The sequence below is a fragment of the Sorex araneus genome, chromosome 3 (genome assembly GCF_027595985.1).
Source record: "Sorex araneus isolate mSorAra2 chromosome 3, mSorAra2.pri, whole genome shotgun sequence".
Taxonomy (NCBI): domain Eukaryota; kingdom Metazoa; phylum Chordata; class Mammalia; order Eulipotyphla; family Soricidae; genus Sorex; species Sorex araneus.
The window spans coordinates 137,260,820-137,285,098 of record NC_073304.1 but is presented as its reverse complement, the minus strand read 5'-3'; the positions used below and the strand labels follow the sequence as shown (position 1 = coordinate 137,285,098).

General features: G+C 38.3%; 1 protein-coding gene and 1 pseudogene across 2 annotated transcripts in view; both read left to right on the top strand.

The window, feature by feature from the left end:
• KIF16B (kinesin family member 16B) overlaps positions 1 to 24,279 on the top strand; it is a 324,792-nt gene that overhangs the window by 146,354 nt on the left and 154,159 nt on the right. For both annotated transcript variants that reach the window (XM_004610913.3, XM_055133099.1), the window contains exons 13-15: positions 8,931 to 9,050; positions 10,106 to 10,157; positions 12,726 to 12,863. In XM_004610913.3, coding sequence (XP_004610970.2) covers positions 8,931 to 9,050; positions 10,106 to 10,157; positions 12,726 to 12,863 — 310 coding nt within the window. The remainder of the gene's footprint in view (positions 1 to 8,930; positions 9,051 to 10,105; positions 10,158 to 12,725; positions 12,864 to 24,279) is intronic.
• Positions 18,860 to 19,013, top strand: LOC129403710 (U1 spliceosomal RNA; annotated as a pseudogene).

The following is a 24,279-nucleotide window of genomic DNA, read 5'->3' as shown; positions in this document are numbered from 1 at the left end:
GTGATTTGCTGCTTCAGCAGAACAAGCAAGTGATATACAGATTAAAAAAAAAAAGCCACTTTTCTATATTTGACTGAGGTTAAGGAGGATAACTGGTGAGCACAGAGGAAGAGCATGTTGTGGAATCAAGTAGACTGGAAACATCTAGCAGGAAGTAAAGGCTGGGTAAAAATGCAGTAGAAAAAGTGATTTGAAGGATGTGCCAGACTTTATCACTTAGGCAGAGGTTGAGAAGTGGAGATGAATGTGCCAATTTTTTTATGAATAAGAAACATGAGGAAACTGACTTTTATAAGACTCTGGGAAGGCCCTTGTCAAATTGCAACTTTCTGGGTTATATAACATGTTACTAAAATGATCATCTTACTTGACTTTTTGTATTGTGTTAAAGTTTATACTATCTACAAATGACCTTGTGGAGGCTTCTGGTGAACCCTCTGGAGTATTTTGAGCTTCCATTTTGGTCAAATAAACTAAAGTACTTTCGATCACAAGATCCAGCTCAACTTAAAAAAAATCTAGTTAAGTATTAATGTGAGAAAATTTGCTCTTGCATATTTTTACACGTAATTTCTTTAATTGGTATTATGCATTTTGCATAATTTAAACATCAACATCTGCATAACTCACTCAGCCAGCAGAGGACTATTTCACCAGAAAGATCGACATGACATCTTCTCTGAACTGCCAACACTTAGCTATTTGGATCTTAAATAAAGAATGTGTTTCTGCTATGGGAATGATCATGAGAATTGAACTGTCCTGAGTTTCTGTTTGTTAAGAGGGCAGTATTCGTATTACTATATGCAAATAACACAGGGGAATTTAGGTTTATTAGTACCGTGGTGCAGGTGGTAGCTAAATTCTTCCTATCTTTGCTGTTGTCATTCACTAACTGTTCTGAAGATTTTTTTCTTTTGAGCATAGGTGCTGTGATATGGATTGTTTCAAAGTCATGTAGATAGCAAGACTTTTATATTTATACTTAAATTTTATAATGTGAATATATACAAACCTGATACCAACTTTTTGATGCTTGGTTCAGACGTTTTGTACACTTGTTAAATTATTTATGAAGAGAGTATTTAAGAATCAGGCCTCTATATTTTATAAATTTCACACCTTTATAACTTTCTGACTTATTTTAGCCATTTTAAGATTTCTTTTGAGATTCAAGAGCAGATTTTGCTTAGCAAGGAGCATTAAATCATTGCTGACAAGACAAAGTAGTCTTACCCTTTCACCCACTGGGGTCCAATAGTTTGACTCTGCGGTCAGTAGTTTGCCTTTTACTGTCCTTTTAGTAGTTTTTCTTTCTCTGGACTTGAGGTGTTGCTCTGGACTGCCATATTTTTGCTTTCTGGAGAATAAGACAATAAGCTGGTGAATAATTTTGATATTCTTTAGTATCCTGAAAACAGGACTAGGTGAGTGATAGGAATGTCCCGGGGAGCATAGGAGTAGGATTGGGATAGACTATAGGATTTATCTGAACTAGTCTTTTGGTATGTGTATGACCATGATTTTTCCTTTATAGAAATTCTTCTATAGAGGCATGCCCCTTATTTTCTTCTAGCTCATTTTTAAAGGGGTGAAACTGTTTTTGACTTCAGTGTGTTAAAAAGTGAAAAAAAAAATAAAAAGTGACATCATAGATTTCCACAGAAATGGGGAGACAGTAATAAAAGGCAAAACAACATCCTCACCCACAGCAGAACTGCCATCATGAACTCATTAGTAGGAAATAGATAAACAAGGTCATTAGCTGCACGCTGTAAGGGGTCATTCTTGTTTTTTAAGCCTTGCTTTGGAAGCAGAGTCAGTGAGGATTCTATATTTTGTTTGTTTATTTGTTTGGGGGCCATACCAGTGATGCTTAGGGATTAGTAACTCAGAAATTAACTTCTTGGGCGCTTGAGAGAGCATATGGGATGCCAGGGATCTGGGATCCAACCTAAGTTGGTTTGTGCAAGACAAACACCCTACCCATTGTACTATCTCTCTGGCCCTCAGCGAGGATTCTATTTATTTATTTGTTAATTTATTTATGCAGATTATTTAAACTTTTGTGACTATGCTTCAGTCAAACAATGATCAGAGTACCCATCCCTCCACCCGTGCCCATTCTCTACCACCAGTGTTCCCAGTGTCCCTCCCACCATGCCCCCCTACCCCCCATTCCCCTACTCCCCGCTTCTGTGGCAGGCATATTTCCTTTAACTCTACCTCTCCTTTTGGGTGTTGTGGTTAGCAATACGGGTACTAAGTGGCCATCATGTTCAATCCATAGTCTACTTTCAGCACGCATCTCCCATCCTGAGCGAGCCCTCCAAGCATCATTTACTTGGTGGTCCCTTCTCTATCTCAGCTGCCTTTCTAAAAACCATTCCAGGGCCAAACAGATTCTCTTCAGGTCCAGAGGCAGGTTTCCTCTCTGCATGGACACAACCCAAGTTCAGTCCCCAGTACTACATGGACCTGTAGGCACTACCTGAGTGTAATCCTGTGGCCTCTAGCACTGCTACCTCCAAGGTGTATCATAGCACTGGGGTAGTCAACTCTTATCTGATATGGACCCCAAGCCCTTTGAGCACTACTTGGGAGACCATTCTCTCATTCCCAAATAAAAACAAAGATCCTGATACCTTGAGATCAGAAGAGGAACAAGTTGATCTTATTGGTGATGACAAAATGTAGTGTCTGATACTGTAGATGAAAGCCTAGTGAAATAGAAGTAGTCAGGAAGGAGTTCAGCAGAGTGTATTTAGGAAACTTTGTTCAAAGAAAGTAGATATAAAAAATTTTAACAAAGCCTTATGGTGAGCAGGTGAGTTCTTCCAGCTCTCCACATTGGTATCTTTCTATGTAATTAGAGAAAAGAGAACAGGACTTGATGACTCAGTCTGTGAACCAGAAGGGTCATAGATAAAGTAGCACAAAAGTCACAGAGTTACTTATTTTATATTCAAGCATCAAAATTTCTGGACAGACATACCTAAACATACACAAGATGAAGAAATAAAATAGATCAAGTTTATGAAGGTAACTGCAAGTTAGGTAAGATTGAGTACAGATGAATAGTCAAACAGAGGTGAAAAAAAGTTTATAAGAAACAAAACAAAAAAGCTCCAGATTTAGATAAAAACACTAAAGGCATAGATGGGAATTCCTTACAATTGTTATATTTTGTGAAACAGGTTAATGAGACATGTGATTTCAGTAAACAGAGCAAGACACTAAGAAAAAACTGAATGAGATGAAATAGGGAAAATTCAGACTTCAGAAAAGATTTTTGAGGTTCAAAACAACATTTATTTCAGGACCAAAGAATAGAATGAGATTATAAAAAGAATATGTCAAAAGAATAAATACCATTGAAATCAAATAGCTAAAACAAAACAAGCTTAGTAATCTCAGTGAACATGAATGGAAAATGATCAGAATATTCAGGCAATCAGAAGCTAGAAGCTAAAAGATATAGATTACAAGGACAATGTAGTATAAGGATAATTGGTTTCTCTGAAGTTGACAGTCAGAAAATGAAAAAGAAAAGAGAATATGAAGCATGGCAGTTTTCATGAAATGAAAAATAAAGGAATGGAGTCTGTGGATCAGAAAAATGTATTGTATTCTAGGAAAATTTAGAATATAGAACATTTAATAATAAGGTCCATCTAAGCTCTTACTTAGCAAGAATAAAGGAAAATATTCTTCAAACATTCAGGCAGAAAAACCAATTATGAGCCACAGACTTAAAGTCAGGCTAGTTTCATCTTTTCTCAGAACACCATTTAATTTCTCAAACAGTGTAGTCGTGCCCAAAGAAAGGGGCGTACTATCCACTGTGCCCCACTTTGACACAGCTATGATGTAATTTAGGTGTAAGGGGGTGGGAGATAGATATTCTCAAACATTAACACACTTGAGCATTGATGCTTCAAATCAGACACCTCTGGGGGAAAAAGATTCACAGTGTTGTTGATCTCCAGATATGGCTCATAATATCAGAACCAGCTAGCATATTTTAAGAAGTCTCTAGTAGTTAAACGTTTGGTTGAAATTCAGTAAATGCTTAATTTTTTTCTTCTGTTCAAATTAAACCACATGATCTTTTTAAAAATGAAAAACTAGCTTTGGTAGAGGATGGTTTTATTTTTCACAAGGTCTCCCCTTCTGTCTGACTTCCTATCTCCCGCCTCACGTCCCCAGTAGAGTACTTTGCAGCATCTCTCCTCTTCTGCTAGGTGTTGTAGTCAAGTTTGCATAATTTAATTCACAATATGATGTGAGGCAATTCTACAGATTTTTGCTAGTTGATGAAACATATAATATCTATAATATAAATTTACATACACACACAGACAAATACAAATGTGGGCCTCAAAGGCAACCAGATCTGAGAACTGACAATCAGTAGGAAGTTGACCCCGAATGTTGGGGGTCAGCCAAAGGCGGGGAAATAGGATTGAGGTAAGGGGGACCCTGGGACAATGGTGCATGACAAGAGGCTCCCTGGGATAGGATGTGGTGTTAGGATGTTTTATACACAGATTCCCATCATTAACAGTATTGTAAACCACAGTGTCTGAAATAAAATTAAATATGGGCTTACATTCTTGACTATCCCAAAGAAAAAAAAGCAACTCAAAGTCACTTATTCAATATAGTTCTTATTAAGTGATTATTGTGTGCATCATACATGTAACCATAACATACTCAGTGTGAGAAAACTTCTTAATTTACATGGGACAGGCTCATTGTCAATATTTTCCATGCAAGATCTGAGGTAGACTTCTTATGACTGTAAAGTTTCTTCCTGAAAATTCCTTATGTTGGTTTTCATGTATCTGTTTTCCAGAAAGTTGAGTTGTCAAATAGTATAAGAAACTAAGGATAATGAGTCATTCGATATCATCAGTGTCATAAATGAGATAAATGAATGGGCAGCCCCCAAGTGAGCCAAACCTTCTGGTGGTCTTATCCCCTCAGATTTTGGCAGCCCTCTCTGCAGCTCACCTGCTGACTGGAATGTGCCAGAAGCAATGGTTTGACTCTGTACATGTGTTTTAAATTCAGAGGTTGAGGAAAAACACATTGAACACATTATTTTCACATAATTAATTATGTGCACATAACATTTAAATATTTACAATGAGTGGATAAAATTTTTTGGCACTTTTAACCATGTTATAGTTGATCTTTTATGCCAATATTAGCTGCCAAGAACTTTGCTTCAATCCCGACATGTGCAAATACTCAGGATACTTTTTCTTTGGGACAGTGCATAACTGGATTTGGAGGAGGGAGGCACCTCCGTGTATGTTGAATAGTGCATCTTATCAAAGAAGTGGTTCATAAATTATGTATAACAGTAGATGCCACTCAATAAATATTTTATATGTGATAGATATTTTTGTCTGAAATTACTTTTTCACTTGAGCAGTGATTTAAACCCTAGGTTTTAGTTTCACGAGGTGACACTTTTATTATATCATGTAGTCAAATGCAGCTTGAATGTCATAGAGCTTTAGGGCAGCATTAAACATAAATTTATTGATTGCCACTCCCAGTTCTGGAATAACTCCCTCCTATTCAGCTTTTACATATTCTGTATATGAAAATGTGTGTTCATGTATATGTACACATGGGTGGATATTGGGTACAGTAATATTTTTGCCCTAATAGCTCTGAAGTTAGAAATTTCAAATGATTTTAAAAATCCATGAAACTTATTTCAAGGAACAAATAAAAGAAAGTTTTTCATCTTAAAATAAAGAAGAATATTAAACTACACTGGGCTGTATTCCAAAACAATATCTCTAGTTAGTGTGGGAGCTATTAGAGTTTAAAATACTGCCTTGATGGGGGGGAAATTATTGCCTTCTTTTATGTAGAAAGAAAATAAATTTGTCTCCTAAGAGAACAGTCACTTTTGTTTTGACATGAGCTTAGATGCCTGAAACCCTCTTGCCAGAAGGCTGCTCACTCTGTTTGTGCAGTACTGCCACAGGTCAGAGCCTCCACACCTTCCGTTAAGTTCACTGTTTTATGAAACGGAGCATTGTGATTAAATTCTCCACTGGAATATATAGCTTCGAAAACAAAACAAAACACAGCACATCTTTCCTACCCCTGCTGGAATTCTATGGGTAGGAGAAAAATCATGGCTAAAATCAATATCTGAGTGGTACAAGTAGGGGATATTTGGTTTATTTAAAATTCTCATTTCTCCTGAGATTTGTGAGGGGATTAATATAGTAAATCAGACCTGGAAGGCTGAGGGTCTGAGCTCAGGAAAAGGATCTTGACTGATGCAAAGAATAATTGAAGTACAGTGGTATGCTCCATTTCCCCTTTTTCAATTTAAGTTGTACATAGATCATTTTATCTATTTGTGATAGTTAAATTGCTTTCTTTCAAGTGGTGATTTTTATGAAGTTTATTTATTTTTTTGTCTCTTGATTCTAATTTCATGCCAGTTCACCCTCTTACATGCCTCCGGCTTCTATGCCCCAATGCATTTGAAACCCAAATGTCTGCAGATAAAGAACTGGGGACCCTCTGACCCCCTGCATCACGTCTCACCATATTTTCTTAACTCCCATTTCTGCATGGTTGTGAGGTTCTTAGAGAATGGTGGACTTCGTACGTGATTTTTATATGTGAATGACACAAGGCACTTTTATTCATTTCTGAAATGTGTGTGCTTCTGATACATTTGAAGTGGGCTGGGTGTTGGAGTCACGGAACTGTGCCATGGTAGATGTTCACTGATTTGTTCTCAGTGTAGGAACCTCAGTAACTTGGCTCTTTCTCTTCCCCTCTTGCCACCTTGATATTTTCGTTCTCAAAAGTACTAGTTCTGATCTTGGATATAACTGAGAGTACAACCATACTGGCTTTTTGTTTGTAATGGGGCAACACTAGTGATGCTCAAGGTTTATTCCTGGCTGTGCTCAGGGAACATTCCTGGCAGTGCTCAGGGAACCATTTGGGATGCTGGGAATCAAACCCAGGTCAGGAAGGCAAGCACTCTACCAGCTGTACTAGTGCCACCTCTGGATTTTTCTTTTCTTTTCTTATTTTCTTTTTTTCTTTCTCTCTCTTCCTTCCTTCCTTCCTTCCTTCCTTCCTTCCTTCCTTCCTTCCTTCCTTCCTTCCTTCCTTCCTTCCTTCCTTCCTTCCTTCCTTCCTTCCTTCCTTTCTTTCTTTCTTTCTTTCTTTCTTTCTTTCTTTCTTTCTTTTTCTTTCTTTCTCTTGTTACATCCTCTTGTGGTCAGCACTTTTTACCTCCTGGCCCTGCGCTCATGAGGTGCTAAGGTTCAAACTTTGGTTCTCATATTTGTAAGATATGTGCCCCTTCCCCCTGAAACATTCCCCTGTTATTAGGCTGGCAGGTTTGAGGGCAGCAGCCAAAGACAAGGAATTCTGGATTGCTAGAGAGGAGTAAGGGATGGAGAGGGAGTGGCAGAAGAGAGCAGGAGGTGAGCAGAAGACAACGTCCTGTAAAGTTGTGTATAAAATTACAAGGACTCTGGCTTTTATCTCTGTGAAATGGGAAGTTATTGAAAAACTCAAGTAGAACTGCAACTTTCCTTGATACCTTTCAACTGTCAAATAAAGTTGATCCCACAGTAATGGCATAGGTGTTAGTATTAATAGCATGGGTGATTCTGGTGCTCAGATGAAAGATAATCTTGCTGGTGTTGGGAAGAAGTGTGTTGCAAGTGGTTTGATGTTGTCAGATTGGGACATGTTTTGGAAGTAGAGTCAACATGAAATATGTAGAGTGAAGAAAAAGAAAGGAACACACTGTCGTTTATTTTATTTTATTTGTCCACATAACTGTAAGGCATTTGGCATATACTGAGAAAGGGGAGTGTGTAGGTTTGAGAGTTAGGGAGTTTCCAAGGTTATATTTTGCTTACTTTGGGGCCATAACTGGAGGTGCTCATGGCTTACTCCTGGCTCTGTGTTCACAGATCACACCTGGTACAGCTTGGAACCCATGTATGGTGTCAGAGATCAAAGGGAGTTCGACCTAATGCAAGGCTAGAACTCTAACCCACTGTCAGTTTTTCCCATTCCCCTAGGGTTGCAGTAAATCTGAATGCTTATTCGGCATTTCCACAGATATATTTAAGTAGGTGTGTATGTATATAGGATAGTTAAAGGTAGAGCCAGAGATTCGAGAGTTCAAGCCTATACATTTTGTAGCTTGTAGGATAAGTCAGGGAAGGATGAGGCCAGGAGGAGATACCTGTAGTTACAGAACCCCAAGGAGGAGAGTCCTCAGAAATGCTTCAAAGGGAGCAGTTGGGGAACCATGAGGAGAGTGAACTCTTTGGAACTGTTTTTCTCTAAACTGATGCCGAGAAATTGGTGGTAGCTAGAGGAAGATGCAGGGTGGTAGTCCAAGGGTGGTAGGTCCAAGGTGGGTAGTGATGGTTGCTGGGTGGGAGTGGTCTGTCCATTGGAGAGGCCACTGATACAGGAGACAGGATGTAGGCTGTTCAGCGTGAGGAGGGCTGATACACAGCAAAGTGTTGCCTTTGGACCAACTTTCATTTTAATTGGAGGGAAAGTAAAACAACAAAGGAATCATCTATCTATCAAGTATAAATAAGGTTCTGAAGTGGTGGCAATATTGTTTTGTAGTAAGGTGGTCGTCTCTTTTTTGAGGGAAGGCAAGGTTTGAACTTGGCTTTCAAGAAGTTATGTATTTCAGGCAGTAAGTCTAGTCATTTTATAATGAGATTTTCATATGCTCTAAATTTACCTGTCCATCATATGTCAGGATTTCTACACACAATGTAAGGTACATAAATTTTATTTTTGCTTTGTTTTCTGAGAAAAACATTAGCAATGCCTAATATGATGTTTTCTTTTCCCAGATTAACTCTTTCTTTTTCTTTTCCTCCCAATTTCAGGAACAAACTCTAGCCCTTAGGAAAGAAGGGATTGGAGTTGTTTTGGATTCTGAGCTGCCTCATTTGATTGGCATTGATGATGACCTTCTGAGTACTGGAATCATCTTATATCACTTGAAGGTAGAAACTCTTTCAGTGAAACAACCTAGTTTTTTTTTTCATTTTTCCCTTTAGACAGTAACATGATTTGATACAATGCTCTGTGTCTATGAACACAGCGATTGCATTAGAGTATATAGTAAATCCTGAATCCTTTGGGGATTTTCAAAAATTCATTGGGATTTTGTGGTTTTACAAGTTCTTGTGTTTTATGGTTCCAGTGCTGAATGAACATCTCTTCCCTTTACATTCTGTTTTGTAGAGTTAATGACAGGAGGTAAAGATGAAAAATGCAGAAAATAGTACAATGGGGAGCGTGTTTGCCTCGCAGGCAGCCAACTTGGATTTCTTCCTGGCAACTCATATGGTCTTCTGGACACCTAGCTCAATGCGCAGGAGTGATCCCTGAGCATTGAGGTCAGAACAAGCCCTGAGCATAACTTGGGGTGGCCCCCAAATCAAAGAAACAAAAGGCAGAGATATTGAGGAAGTAAAGTTATGAGCACTTGGAACTGAGATTTGTTATACAGTTTCCCAATCTCCTGGGATCCTTACAAAGTTGTGTCACTCATATATATTACCGGGTCTGGTCCTGAACAGGCTGCTTCTGTCAAGAGAGCAAGATTTGAATATCAGCATCTCTGTTTGTCCTTGTAACCTTGGCTGTAGTATCTTTTCTCTGGTACATGATGTCACTGAGAATGACACTGCATTTGTGCTTTGTGGGTTTCAATAAATTGCATCTTTAGACACATAAAATTTGTGGCCACCGAAGGAGGAACTTGCCAGAAAGGATGAAGGGAACATTATTGATATTACTGTCATGGGCAAATTATCGCTGCTGGCCAGAGTAGGAGGCTAACTGTGTCCAAGCAATAGCCCTCTGGGATGTTGCTGTCATTCCCGACATAGTGTTTGTGTTGCTACAAAGTGCAGTCATGCAGCTTGCATGGGGCTGAGGCCTGTTCAGGACATTGCTCAGCCCGTTGCTCATCAGATTGCTTGTGCCTGAGTGAAAGGAAAGAAACTGTTCCTCTGGTTCTCACTAATAACTTTCTCTTGGCTTTTCTTCTCAGGAAGGTCAGACATACGTTGGTAGAGAAGACGCTTCAACAGAACAAGATATTGGTATGAATACCAGTGATCAATGATTTTTTTAAAAAATGTGTTTGATGAATCACTTCTAAATTGACATTGAAATAGTGATTTTTAAAAGACCCTTTCTCTCTTTCTTTCTTTCTTTCTTTCTTTCTTTCTTTCTTTCTTTCTTTCTTTCTTTCTTTCTTTCTTTCTTTCTTTCTTTCTTTCTTTCTTTCTTTCTTTCTTTCTTTCTTTCTTTCTTTCTTTCTTTCTTTCTTTCTTTCTTTCTTTCTTTCTTTCTTTCGCCACACTCAGTGGTGCTCAGGGATCACCAAGATGGCAGGCCTTGAGGGACCATACGGGGTGCTGGGAATTGAACCCTAGTTGGCCACATGCAAGGCAGAGGTCATAATCATTGTGCTCTTTCCAATCCTCAAAGATACTAATGTCAAGGGGCTGGGGCTTTGGTTCAGTGGTAGAGTACTTGCATTTTATGTGTGAAAGACAAGTACTAGCTTTGATTTCTTCCAAAAAATAAGTAAATAAAAGGTAAGAAATATTTTAACTTCAGGCTAGGTTATTTTGGAGCTGGAAAAATGGTTTCAAGGGCTTGAGTACATATTTTGTATGCAGTAACCCTAGATTTGACCCCCTGATAGCCCCAAATGCCTCTCTGGGAATAACCCCTGAGCATATTTGCTTGTAGCCCTCCCCCCAAAAAAATCGCTTTTAAGTAAACATGTCAGTATATGTATTTCTATAACTTTGAAATCAAGTTAATAACACAGAAAAAATAATTTAATAAACTGGAACTATGAATCCTTTTCCTCTACCCTACATACACTGTCCTATAACATCTTTTAAGAATGTATTTATTTAAATAACCCTACTTTTATTGCATTAGAATAATGAATGTTTGAGATATGCCAGTAGGCATGCATGAAAAATATAATGCTTTGTATTGGGAGAGATGTGAATATTTCCTTTGCAAGGATTACTGTGGAATGTAGGCTACTCAGACACACACACACACACACACACACACACACACACACACGCACACGCACACACACGCACGCAGTACGAAGGCAAGCATTCCTATAAGGCATACAGATTATCAGTGATTTCATATCCCTGAGTAGGTTGAATCTAGCCAAGTTTTAAAAGTATGATATAGGAATTCCTGATGGTGGTGATTATGGGGGTGTGTTTTGTGTGTCTGCTTTGTGTGGGATCAGGATGGAGATTGGCCAGGGAAGAATTATAATCTTTTCAGCTGTTTTTAGAATTGCTATGATCGACTTACTCAGTCTTGCCAAGTGTAAGCTATTAATCATAGCCAGCCTAGCTTTTTCTTACATGTCTTTACTGTATTTTATGAATCTGAAAAAGCTGAAAAGTCACCCGAAAAGTCATTCCCGGAAGCCCTTAGGGTCAACTGTTTTTGAGTAGAAGTGAACATCAGAGCTCTTCTTCTAATCATTATGTTAGACTTCTGCTCTTTGGAGTTGTTATGAATTATTATGACTGGTAAGAACACACTCCCCCACCCCCTCAAAGAATACAGTAATGCAAGTTTGGAGGATTATAGGAGTTATTTGATCTGCACTTCTAAGAAACAGGCCATTTAACTGGTTTAAAATTGTGTTGGTGTATTTCTTCATGTAGATGCTCATATCCATTGTGATCATTTATTAAGAATAACTAATGGTGGTCATATGAGATTAGGTCACCCCAGCTCTGAGAAGTCTGTGGGAACCCAGCTCTACTGAGCATGGATGGGCACAGGTGGTGGCTGTGTGCATACCCTTTTTGGGGAGGCTTTTGGAGGCTTTCTTGTATTTTCCAAGATATGTGCCATATATGGATCACCTTTGCTTCTGCTTCCAAAATGCAGAACTTTTAAGTATGGAGGTCACAATGAGTTTTTGATCACTGACAATGAGTTCTTGATCTATGAAGTCCTTTATTCTTTTCCATTTTGTTGTGAATTTTCAATGGCTGGTGGAGGAAAATTTTCAAAGTGAATCAGTGGTTAATAGTGATGACTTTTTACACAGCTATGTTTTTTTCTCACTGAAGATGAAATAAATTAACATGATATAACCTTTTCCTTATTAACTTATTTGTTTGTTTGTTTATTTGTTTATTTGCTTTTGGGGTCACACCTGGTGATGCACAGCGATTACTCCTGGCGCTGCACTCAGGAATTACTCCTGGCAGTGCTTGGAGGACCATATGGGATGCTGGGAATCAAACCTGGGCCGGCCTCGTGCAAGGCAAATGCCCTACCTGCTATGCTATTGTTCCAGCCCCACTCTTTTCCTTATTCAGGTGCTGCCCCTACCCTTTGAATTACATCCCAGTAGTATATCAGTACTAACAGTTGATGCCCTAATTCCCGTATGATTTGTCTCACTCACTGACTCCAGTATTTTTTTCTTTATTATACTTTGACTCACTGGTTTCATGATGCCATGAACTCCAAAGTGCAATTTTCTCACTAAATAGATACCTGTTCATTTCACGCCAGAGACATGGAAAAGGAACAGGAGTTCAGGTGGGGATTCTTGTAGGAGATACCTAAGAAAACATTTTCTTGTTTTTCAATTTTAGTTCTTCATGGTCTGGACTTGGAGAGTGAGCACTGTATCTTCGAGAATGCTGGGGGCACTGTGACTCTGGTACCCTTGGGTGGATCTCAGTGCTCCGTGAATGGTGTTCAGATCACAGAGGCCACACACTTAAATCAAGGTATCTGTTTTTTTTGTTTTCAGAATATTTTGTGTATATTGTTGCTATAAAACCAGAATTGTTACAACATGTCCACTTTAAAATTAAGTGTCCTAGTGAGTTCTGCTTCATTGTGCTTTTTTAAATTCTGTTTTGCTAAGGGACTTCTCATAATATTATTTTGTTTAATTAAACATGACCATATATGTAGTCATCTTAACTGTTATTGCTGTTAGGGAAATAAGGTATTAAGGATTTTTATTTTTAGATTAAAGTGCACTCTTTGAATGCAAATCTTAACATTGTGTGTTCTTTTAACATTTTATTGCCTTATTTATTATTAAGAATTATATAATAAATAATATGCACATAATTAAGATAATGTAATATATAACATAATTTTTTTCTTATGAAGTAATTTTAATATTTCTAGAAATTTGCAAATATGATGTGAATAACTCAAATCAGAAATGGACACTAATGAATTCCTACCATCTAATTCTTAGACTCTCTTTAATATTTTTTCCATTTGTCCCAACATATGAATCCACTGTTTACTCAGTCATTATGTCTTATTTTTATATGTCACATCTCTCTAGGTTTTTAGTCCAAAATACTTCTTCAGTTTTTCCTTGAATTTTATGAGTTTGGAGTTTTGAAAACTTCAGGTTAGATATTATAGAGTCTTCTCAAGTATCTAGGAATAATTTTATGCTTTTTTATGATTGGACTAGTATTTAATCTTTTGGACAGAATAGTAGAGAAATGATGCTGTGTTTTCTCATGTTTGTACAGGTCCTACTTGTTCCATTTCAGGTGATGCTCACTCAGATCACTTGTTAAAATTGGACTTGTCAGGAATCTTCATTGCAAAAATCTTCTCTCTTTTTAATTATAAGATTATTAGGAAGGTGTTTTGAGATTCATGTGTTAAAATTTAAAAATATATTTTTAAATAAACTTTCAATTGTTGAATAATTTTTTAATTTGTACAACAGTTACAAAGAGAATACTAGGAATATTCATATGTTCCATACTCTGGGGACTATTAGGAACATTTTGTGTGTCTATGGTACAATAAATATTCTTAAAAATTGTTGAATTTTATTTATATATTGCTGGGGGGTGCCTAAGTTGTGCTTGAGAGCCTTCAGAGCCACAACCAGTGGTGCCGGGGACCCTCCGGACTGTCTGCTGTGCTGACTTGGGGTGGGGAAGCGCGTAGTGCCGGGGATCAAACTCACCTTGCGTGTGCCCTAGTTGCTCTGTGATTTGTCTCGCTGACTTCAGTATTTTTTCTTTATTATACATTGACTCACTGGTTTCAGAACACACTACTATTTTTGGTGTGTGATTTAATGATTATTTTGATGATTACCAGATGGCAATGTTTTGCCTTCAGTGTTTATTTGTTGACTTGTACTATAAGAATTAACTTTTATTCATGCAATTTTTAAAAATTAATTTTAAAATCTAAGTTAACTGTCACATAACTTGCTGTTTAGTAAGTTTCCATCTATTTCTATCATTTGAGGCACAAGTTGTCCCAAATTTAGTAAGTGGGAGTGCCTTCAGTTAAATTTTTTCTTTTGTCCTCCCTCCCTCCCTTTTTTCCCTCCCTCCCTCCCTCCCTCCCTCTCTCCCTCCCTTCCTTCCTTCCTTCCTTCCTTCCTTCCTTCCTTCCTTCCTTCCTTCCTTCCTTCCTTCCTTCCTTCCTTCCTTCCTTCCTTCCTTCCCTCCCTCTCTCCCTCCCTCCCAACTTCCTTCCTTCCTTCCTTCCTTCCTTCCTTCCTTCCTTCCTTCCTTCCTTCCTTCCTTCCTTCCTTCCTTCCCTCCCTCCCTCCCTCCCTCCCTCCCTCCCTCCCTCCCAACTTCCTTCCTTCCTTCCTTCCTTCCTTCCTTCCTTCCTTCCTTCCTTCCTTCCTTCCTTCCTTCCTTCCTTCCTTCCTTCCTTCCTTCCTTCCTTCCTCCCTCCCTCCCTCCCTCTCTCCCTCCCTCCCTTCTTTCCTCCCTCCCTCCCTCCCTCCCTCCCTCCCTTCCTTTCTCCAGCATCTATGAGCATTTTCTTACTTTGTGACACAGAAAGATATGCTAGGTTCATCGTATACTTTACCTGCAATCTACCCATTCTCCAAGGAGCTCTTGTCTCTTTTAGTGCAGAATGAGAATAGAAACCAAGATATGGGCATTAGGTGTCCTCATTGCTATCACACTGTCACTGTTCCCAGGCCCTGTCAGACAACACAGTTAGAGGAAATATGTGTGTATATATAGCATTTATGACTGTATTCATGTATCGTTTTTATTGTGAATTGTCTATACTGCCTTCCAAACTGCCAGCCAGAAGTTCGTGTAATATCTTTAATTCCAGTCCAATTCATTAGGATCATTCTGCTTTTCTCTCTTATTTTTTTAGCTCCTTTTTTCCCCCTGTACTGAATATTCTTTTTCTTTTATTTTTTATTGTTGAGGGGATTACATATAGCATCATTCCAGGAGCCATGTACTGCTTGGGCTCAAACCCTGAACTTGCCATGTAGAATGTACTCTACTGCTTGATCCATGTCCCTCGGTTCCCATGTCACTCATTTTTCTTATGGTAAAAAACCTGGCATCCATTATGTGAGCAATATTGTAGTTTTTATGCTCCCTTATTGTTCAGGAGACCCTCCTCTTTCTGCTCAGATGATGACACTCCATGTTGGACCATCATGCAGAAATCTTCTTCACCCTGTGATATGCCTACTTTGCTCAGCTCTGCTGATTGGCCTTTGTACTGATCTATACAAAGAAGGAAGAAGAGGAAAAAAGTTGACATTCTTAATCTAAAGTCAGTTGTAGAGGACTTCGCACAGAAAAGAAAGATTTGTTAGATCAGGTGGTCACACTTTTGTAGTAGGTACAGAGTCCATCAGTAAGATCAAAGAAGGTGGGTGACCTTGTTAGGATGAATGCATTTATTTCTACAAGATTTTCCAAGAGTCCCGTACCAGTTTTCAATATCATATAAATACTTGAGTAATACAGGTTTCACTGTAGTCTGATAGGAAAATCAGTCCTATGGCTTTTCCTCCCAGATTAGTTTAATTGCAACCTTTCTATAACTGTTTGACCCCATATTGTCACTTTTTCATATTTTATTTGTTACTGTCTAAATATTTCAAAATACTTCAGTGTTTTCTATTCAAATGTAGCTTGCTACTCTTCCAAACCTGTCCTGTTTTCACTTGCTTTAGTCTACTATTCATTGTAATTTCCTTGATAAATTTGAAATCTGCCATGGAGTCAGTAGTGAATATTTATTCCATTTCTGTTATTTTTTTCAAGAATTTTTACTCTTTTTTTTTAAGAATGCACTTTAGCAAGGCGGGTAGGGTGTTTGCCTTGCATGCAGCCAACTCAGGTTTGATTCCTCCATCCCTCTTGGAGAGCCTGGCAAGCTACTGAGAGTATTCCGCCCGCACAGCAGAGCCTGGCAAGCTCCCCATGGCATATTCGATATGCCAAAAACAGTAACAATAAGTCCCACAATGGAGACATTACTGGTGCCTGCTTGAGCAAATCGATGAACAATTGGATGACAGTGCTGCTGTGCTACTTTGAAATATTTTTTCACTACCTCTGAGTTTCACCACTCACTGATTGTGAAGTGTAGACTTAATTTTAAGTTTCCCACATATTGATATACCATTTAGCATATACCAAAAAATAATTAAAAGTGTATAACATTACATTTACTTCTCGATTTTCACTTTTTGTTCACATGCTGTATTATTTATTTATTTGTTTTTTTCGGATCCAGACCCAGAGATGCACAGGTGTTGCTGGCTCTGTGCTCAGGAATTACTCCTGGCGGTATTCAGGAGACCATATGGGATGCTGGGAATCGAACTCATGTTGGCCACGTGCAAGGCAAACGTCTATTCGTTGTACTATCGCTCTAGCCCCTTAATGTCTTCTTAATGTCCCTTTTACTAAATTGTGTCAAAAGGAAAGAAAGAAGCATTTTCCTGCTACTGGTGCCTATTGTATTTATTTAGGGGTGGGGGTTGGGGCCAGAGGTTTCTCTCCAGTGGTGTTTAGGAGGCTCTGAACACCACAGAAGACTACTCCAGGCTATTCCTGGCCACCATACTGCGCAGTTCTTTATAAGGGCCCAAGGATGTAGTGGCACTGGCCCTGCTCTGCTGGGATCACATGGGCCACATGTGGTGCTCAGATCCCTTTAGGACACTCTTAGCAGTGCTCTGGATCTCTAGGGTTGCACCTTGCCATACTCAGGAAGTATGTGGTACTGGGAATCAAATTGGGCTGACTGCATGCAAGGTATTTGCCCTAAACCCTGTACTATCCTCCTGGTTCTGATTATTGCCTATGTTTAAATAGAAATCTTGGAATCATTTTAGGCTAAAATATTCTTTCAGAAGTTAGACTCTAATTTTATTTAATTTGTTCACATTCAAAAAATATATTTCCATCTGGAACATTTATCTATTCAGTATGCCTCATTTTGAATTTGAATCCATTGCAATAAAATTTTGAAGGTTTTCAATAGATATTTTTGCCAAGCTTTGTTGATTCATGTATACAAAGTTCTAAATATGGCTGTATATATTAACTACCCCAAACAGGGAGAGAAAAGCACTGGGTTCTGTAATAATCCATTTTGATGACAGTATCACATTTCCCCCCAACACAACGAGCCTGCAAAGATATGAATTTGAAGATATATGGAGAAAGGGAAACTCAAAGGAATTTAGTGAACAGAGTCAAGGACTTCTAAATCTTGCGCATTGTTCTTTCAGATAAAATAAAGTCTGGTGCACTTGTGAAGCAACACACAGAAGTTGGAGAACTTAACTTTCTCTAGCTTAAATTTAATTTGGGCACATTATTTAGCATAAGCAGTATTTGAGTCACAAATGGCCCATAGCCCACAAATATTAACTTTGGCGTCTGGACCCATCCGACTTTATTGCCTGGCAATCAGACTACTGCTTCTTTTAAATCCCCACCTCCCATCCCCCAGTCCAGCTATGTACCTCTGGAGCTTACCATTACCAGTTCCTTGTTTGAAAGATGCCTAGGGGTTGAGTAGATCACAGTAACCACAGTTCCTGCCTGCTGTGGGCTAAGTAGACTCTTGGGGATTTGCCTGCAAGCATACTATTAATGTTTCTGTGAGAGAAATCAAGTCTGAGAAAAACAGTCTTTCCATAAAGAAACTTTCCCATCATCAACTGTTTAATATGGAAGATGCATCAATCAGTATTTAATTATGCAGCTAGCTTTCTACTTTGAGATCCCTAAATATTCTTCATTTATTTAATTTGAAGGAATTGCTCATTATTTCATTTTCATCAGCTTATAAGATGCAGTTATGTCTCTTAATTCTTTTATGGATTGAGGATAGACAATAAAATAAATGTATCATTCATATGCTTTTAGATTTTTTTTAATGAAGTAAAATATTTTTATTTAGGAAACATGAGAAAGAAAGAGAGACAGAGACAGGGTCTCCCATGAAGTAAAAAAAGAGAAATTTTACACCCTGAGTTAGAATGCCAATGATTACAGGATGAATTTCACTTATTTTTTTTTTTGCTAAATGTCTACCAAACCTTTAAAGAATACCTACTGCCAACTTTTTAAGGCTCTTCAGTGAACTGAAAGAAACAGAAACACTCCCAAACAGTGAGGCAAACATCACTCTGAAACTAAAAGTAGAGACAGCACAAAAAAACTATAGGCCAATATTCCTGATGAACTTAGATCTAAGCAGAGATCCTAAAAAAATTACTATCAAATAAAAACCAGCAACACATCACAAAAATTACATATCATATTCAAGTGACATTCATCCTGAGGATGCAAGGATGGTTTCATATACACAAGTCCATCAGCATAATACACCATGTTGATTCAAGGAAAAATAAAGATCATATGATTATATCAGTAGGTACAGAGAAAACATTTGACAAGATCCAACACCATTCATGATAAACAAAACTCTCAATATACTTCAAGATACTATGATCACGAAGGTGGTTTTCCTAGGGTAAGGCTTATCTATTACACTTCGGATGTGCTGACCCCTGCACTTTCCCCAAATGTAGGAAATTCAACTGCATAATTTGTGGTGGTGAAGGACTGTGTTCACCCTATCCTGAAGGAAAGAAAAAACCTCTCAATAAAATTGTAATTAAAGTTACTTTCCTCAACATTGTTAAAGCCATTTCCCACAAGATCAGAACAAACATACTCAGTGATGAAAAACTTCACTCTAAGGGAAGGTTCCCTCTAAGAACAGGTTCAAGACAGACTCAAGACATGGATGACCACTTTCACCACTGTTACTCTGGATAGTATTGCATATATTTGCCATAGTAATTAGACAAGAAAAGTATATTAAGGGCATCCAGGAAGGAAAAGAAGAAGTCAAACTCTCCATATTTGAAAATGGCATGATATTATTCTTAGAAAGCCCTAAAGAATACCAAACAAAACCGCATAGAAACAATAGACTTGTGTAGTAAAATGGCAAAATACAAATTCAACATGTAAAGTCTGTGGCTTTTCTCTGTACAGATAATGTCATAGTAATAATGTCATATTGTACAGATAATGTCATAGTAATGTCATAATGTAATAATGTCATGTTATAATGTCATAGAGGAGAGGGAAATGAAAACAAAACAAAGCATGATAGGTTGAATTTTTCTTGTAAAGTTTTAATTATCTATCTTGGATGGATAATTTTTCTTGTAAAATTTTTCTTGTAAAGTTGTAATTATCTATCTTGGATAGGTAATTATTTTGTTATTGATTTTTAAGAAAAGACTATAAAACAAAATGAAGTACATGAACTTTCTTTAGACATAATATAAACTAGATAGTATCTTGGATGTTAATCTGTTATCAAATAAATGCTGAGCAAATAGTTTCTCCTTGTCTGTAGGGTATATTTTTATTCCAGTCATCACTTTTTTCATGGTGCAGAAGCTTCTTAGTTTGATAGAGTCCTGTCTGTTTATCTTTACTCTGTTTCCTTGGTGGTATTGGATCATTGAGGATATCTCACTTCAATGTCATGAAGTGTTCTTTTCCTAAGTATAATTTATGAATTCAGGTCTTATAACCAAGATCTCCAATCCATTTTAACTTGACTTTTGGTGGATCGTGTTACAAAGGTGCTTGAATTCATTGTTTTGCACACAACTGACCTAATACCATTTGTTGAAGAGGTTTTCTTTGTTTTACCTCTTAATTTTTGCTCCTTTGTTGAAGATTAACTGCCCATAAACCTGAAAGTCTGTCTTTGAACACTCAGTTCTGTTCCAGTGGTCTGAGAGTCTATTCTGTTTCTAGTACCATACTATTTTGATTACGATAGTCTTTTAGTATAGTTCAATTATAGTAAGCGAAAAGCCTCCCAGCTTCTTTTTTCCTAGGATTGTTTTGGCTTTTCGGGTGTTGAGGGTGTGGGGGGGTTATTTCTGCATGTAATTTTCAACATTATTTTATTTGTCTTTAGAAAATGTCATTTTTAAAAATAGAAACAAAGTTAGTCTTTCTTTTCTTTACACACATCACTTTAAGCCTGAAAAGTACCACCAAGTGAAAAACATACATAGTCCTTGAGCAACTGAGAATCACAATTCTCTACTTAACCTATCTTTATTTTTAGCATTATTAAAATGAAAACTAATGCATGTGTCTTAAGTATAAAATGATAATAGTTATGAAAATACAGTGTAAAGTTAAATCGCTATCTATGAGTAGCACTGACAAAGACCTTAGAGTGTTAAACTCTGGAGAAAAAAGTTTTTCCATGAGATAGGGCAAAAAGGATTTTCAGATCTTGAAGATACTTTTTCCTTTGCGCCACACCTGGCAGTTTCCAGGTGCCCCTTCTGGTTTGTTGCACAGAGTTGGCTCCCACCAGTGCTGCGGGATCACGCAATTGGGAATTGAACTTCTGGCCAGTGTAGCTTGTGCTCCGATTCTCAGAGCATCTCACTAGCCCTTCAGGAGTTTTTGTTGTTTGTTTGTTTGTTTAAAAAAAAGACTAAAGCGAAAAATATATGAAATTTTGCCATAATAAAAACTAAGAAATAGAATTAAGTACTGAAATATTTTATTGTCACTGTCATCCCGTTGCTCATCGGTTTGCTCGAGAGGGCACCAGTAATGTCTCCATTGTGAGACTTGTTGTTAATGTTTTTGGCATCTTGGATATGCCAGGGATAGCTTGCCAGGCTCTGCCGTGTGGGCGAGATACTCTCGGTAGCTTGCCAGGCTGTCCGAGGTGGGGCGGAGGAATTGAACCCTAGTCGGCCAAGTGCAAGGCGAACGCCCTACCGCTGTGCTATTGCTCCAGCCAGGCAATATGTGAGGGCTATCTGGCTGTTACATCTGTGACCCCGTTGATCGCCAGGGTTGATTCGGCTGATCTGGCTGGCTAGGTGGGTGTCCCGTCCCTACCGCAGCTGCGCACTCCATGGAAGAGGACTGCCTTCGGTCAAGGGTATACCAGTAGCTGTGCTCGCCTGCAATATCTTATTAATATTTAAAAATAGTCATTCTTTACCCATGAGACAATTTTTTGAGAGGAAGATGAGGTAAGGATCTCGAGGCTGTGCTTTGGAAGCTTGAAGGCCCCGGCTGCAATTCTCAGCCTACTGGCTAAAAGTCCCATTCTAGGGCCCGAGGTTGTTTTTCTGCCCAAGTGTTGTGTCATTGAGACTCAACATTTGACTGTGTTCCTGGCTCACCCAGTACTACCAATAGTTTCGTGTCTTTTCACTGCCAGTTTCTAGTTATTACTATTTGACATTTAAATATCTTTCACTAGTAATTTACTATTCATTTAAAAATGTGTTAGACCTCCTTGTTACAAAGCATTGTAGTAATTACCACTTCCTAATATAACCACTTGACACGAATATCAACTAATAAGAGATTTGTCCATATTTAGCAGATTGTTACATTGCCAGAGAAATGTTTTACCTGTAGTAGTTAACTGCCTTCTTTCAGAGTGTATAAATAATGGCTCCCTGGGGCTGGAGTGATAGCACAGCAGCATGGTGGGTAGGGCGTTTGCCTTGCACACGGCTGACCCAGGTTCGATTTCCAGCGTCCCATATGGTTCCCTGAGCACCGCTAGGGGCAGTTTCTGAGTGCAGAGCCAGGAGTGACCCCTGTGCATTGCCAGGTGTGACCCAAAAAGCAAAATACTAATACTAATAATAATAATAAATAAAATAAAATAGTGGTTCCCTGCTTTCAATTAAAGGAATGTTTTCATCTGAAAATATCTCTAAAATGAAAAAAACATTTGCTAGAGCTGTGAGAATGAAATATAATGACATATGTAGTGTGTGTTGTGTAAAATTTGACATATGAAGTTTCTTTCCTTTTTCGATTGGTTCCAGAAATAGTACAAGAGATATCATAGCACTGCATTTAACCACACTCAATTGGTGTGCCATTACTAGTTTTCCTCCCTCTCATGATTCTATAGATAATTCCATCAAGCAATTCATGTATGATATCATGAAAGGAGATGGTTGTTAGAAAAGAAAGAATTAACTTGGATGTTTAGTCCTAACCCCAGAAGACTTTAATGCTTTGTGTAGATAGAAATTGACAGGAGACTGAGAGGCTCAGGTGTTCTTTATCGTGAATTGTGTTCAAGGTAGACAGCCCAGAGCCATGTATCTTAGCTTACTCTCCCTGGATGCCTGATGAGGGATTTTAAATCCTCTCTCATGCATGAATACATGGAATTAAAAAACATCTGTCCAACTCAGGAACTTCCTCGTCTATTGGCAAGTAAAAGTTTCACTCAGCTGTAGGACCTTTGCATGGCCCATGTGTCTGTTCGTGCCTACTTGGGGTTTGAGGTGCTTGTTCCAAAGATTACACAGGGCACCACAGGCAGTGAGTGCTTGCAGCAGGTCACCCACACATGGCACCACTAAGATGGCATAGTTGCTCTTTACTGCCACCCCAGGAAGGCTGTATAGTGGACAGGTGATAAAGGAATTTTCAGACACATAATTTAGGATTTCCCTTTTGCATTACTGAGAACGGGGTAGCAAAGAAGGTAAGTCTGTTTAGCTTGCCCTGAAGAATTTGTCAGTTGGGCACTGTTGGGAACTGTTTGCTTTGAAGTACCCTATGTTGGGAAAGTTGTTGAACTAACTTTGAGAAATCTTTTGAGTGAGATGAGAGGGACAGATTCTTATTCTGGTCCACATAGACCTTGAACTGGCTTAGTCATCTAGGCCTTAGATTTTCCTTGTTTACCTTCCCAGATATTTGATGTAAAATGTTACAAAACTAAGCTGAGGAAGGAGTCAGAGAGATATTTCAGGGGTTAAGGAATTCCCTATTGGACACATGACCAACCTGTGTTCGATATCCAGTACCATATTTGATCCTCTGAGCATCATCAGGGGTGATTCCTGAGGAGAAGGCCCAGCCAGAGTAAGCCCTGAGCATAGCCGGGTGTCACTCCCAAACCCAAACCAAACAAAAACAAAAATTACCTGAGTTCAACAATTCTAATTATTTCAGCATTTGCTCTGTAGTTAGGTTAATTTGTTCTTGCAATCCAATTATTATTTTTAAATTTTATTGTATATTATTTTAAAGCCTATAGAAGTTAAGGGCAATTAATTTTTCCACTCATATTGGTAGTCTTCTTACTGGTTTGTCAGATCCATTGAACTTTCATCTCCTCTTGGAAGGGCTACAGAGCTGTGTCTGAGGAATTCACACTTAGGTGCATTTGAATGTGTTATGCTTCAGTGCCAAAATGTATTTGCATTCTTTCAAGCACTTAGCGGACAGGTGATTGTCTGGGGAGTAGAATTCAGGAGTCTGATGGAATTTTTAACTGCCGAAGAGCTACTTTGAGTTGTTTAATGACAAATTGAAAAAATAATTTTAAGGAAACTAGAAAGGGAAATATATCTTCTAGTTGTTTTCGCCATAGTTTGTAGTACACTTGAAGAGACCTTTTACATGCCAGAGAAAACAGCAGATACCAATGTCTGCCCCACATTTAACTCACTTGTGTTTGCCCATACGCTTTCATTAGATTTATTCCTCTAATTTGAGTTCCACAGATCTGATACCAGTCACTTACACAGGATGATCCAGCCAACTATTCATAAAGACTAAATCTCAAACCAGTGATTGTAAAAGTGGTTGTTAGATCAGTTAACACCAGCATAACTTGGGAGTTTTTTGATATGCAAATTCTGAGACTCTATCCTAGCCCTACTGAATCAAAAAATTTATGGATGGATGCGACCCTGCAGACCTGTTTTTCTATAAATTCTATAAGTGATTTTGCTGCGCACTCTAGTTTACCATCAGGGACTAATGCTAATCACACTGAAATTGGCTTCTTGCTGCTCTGACTTTG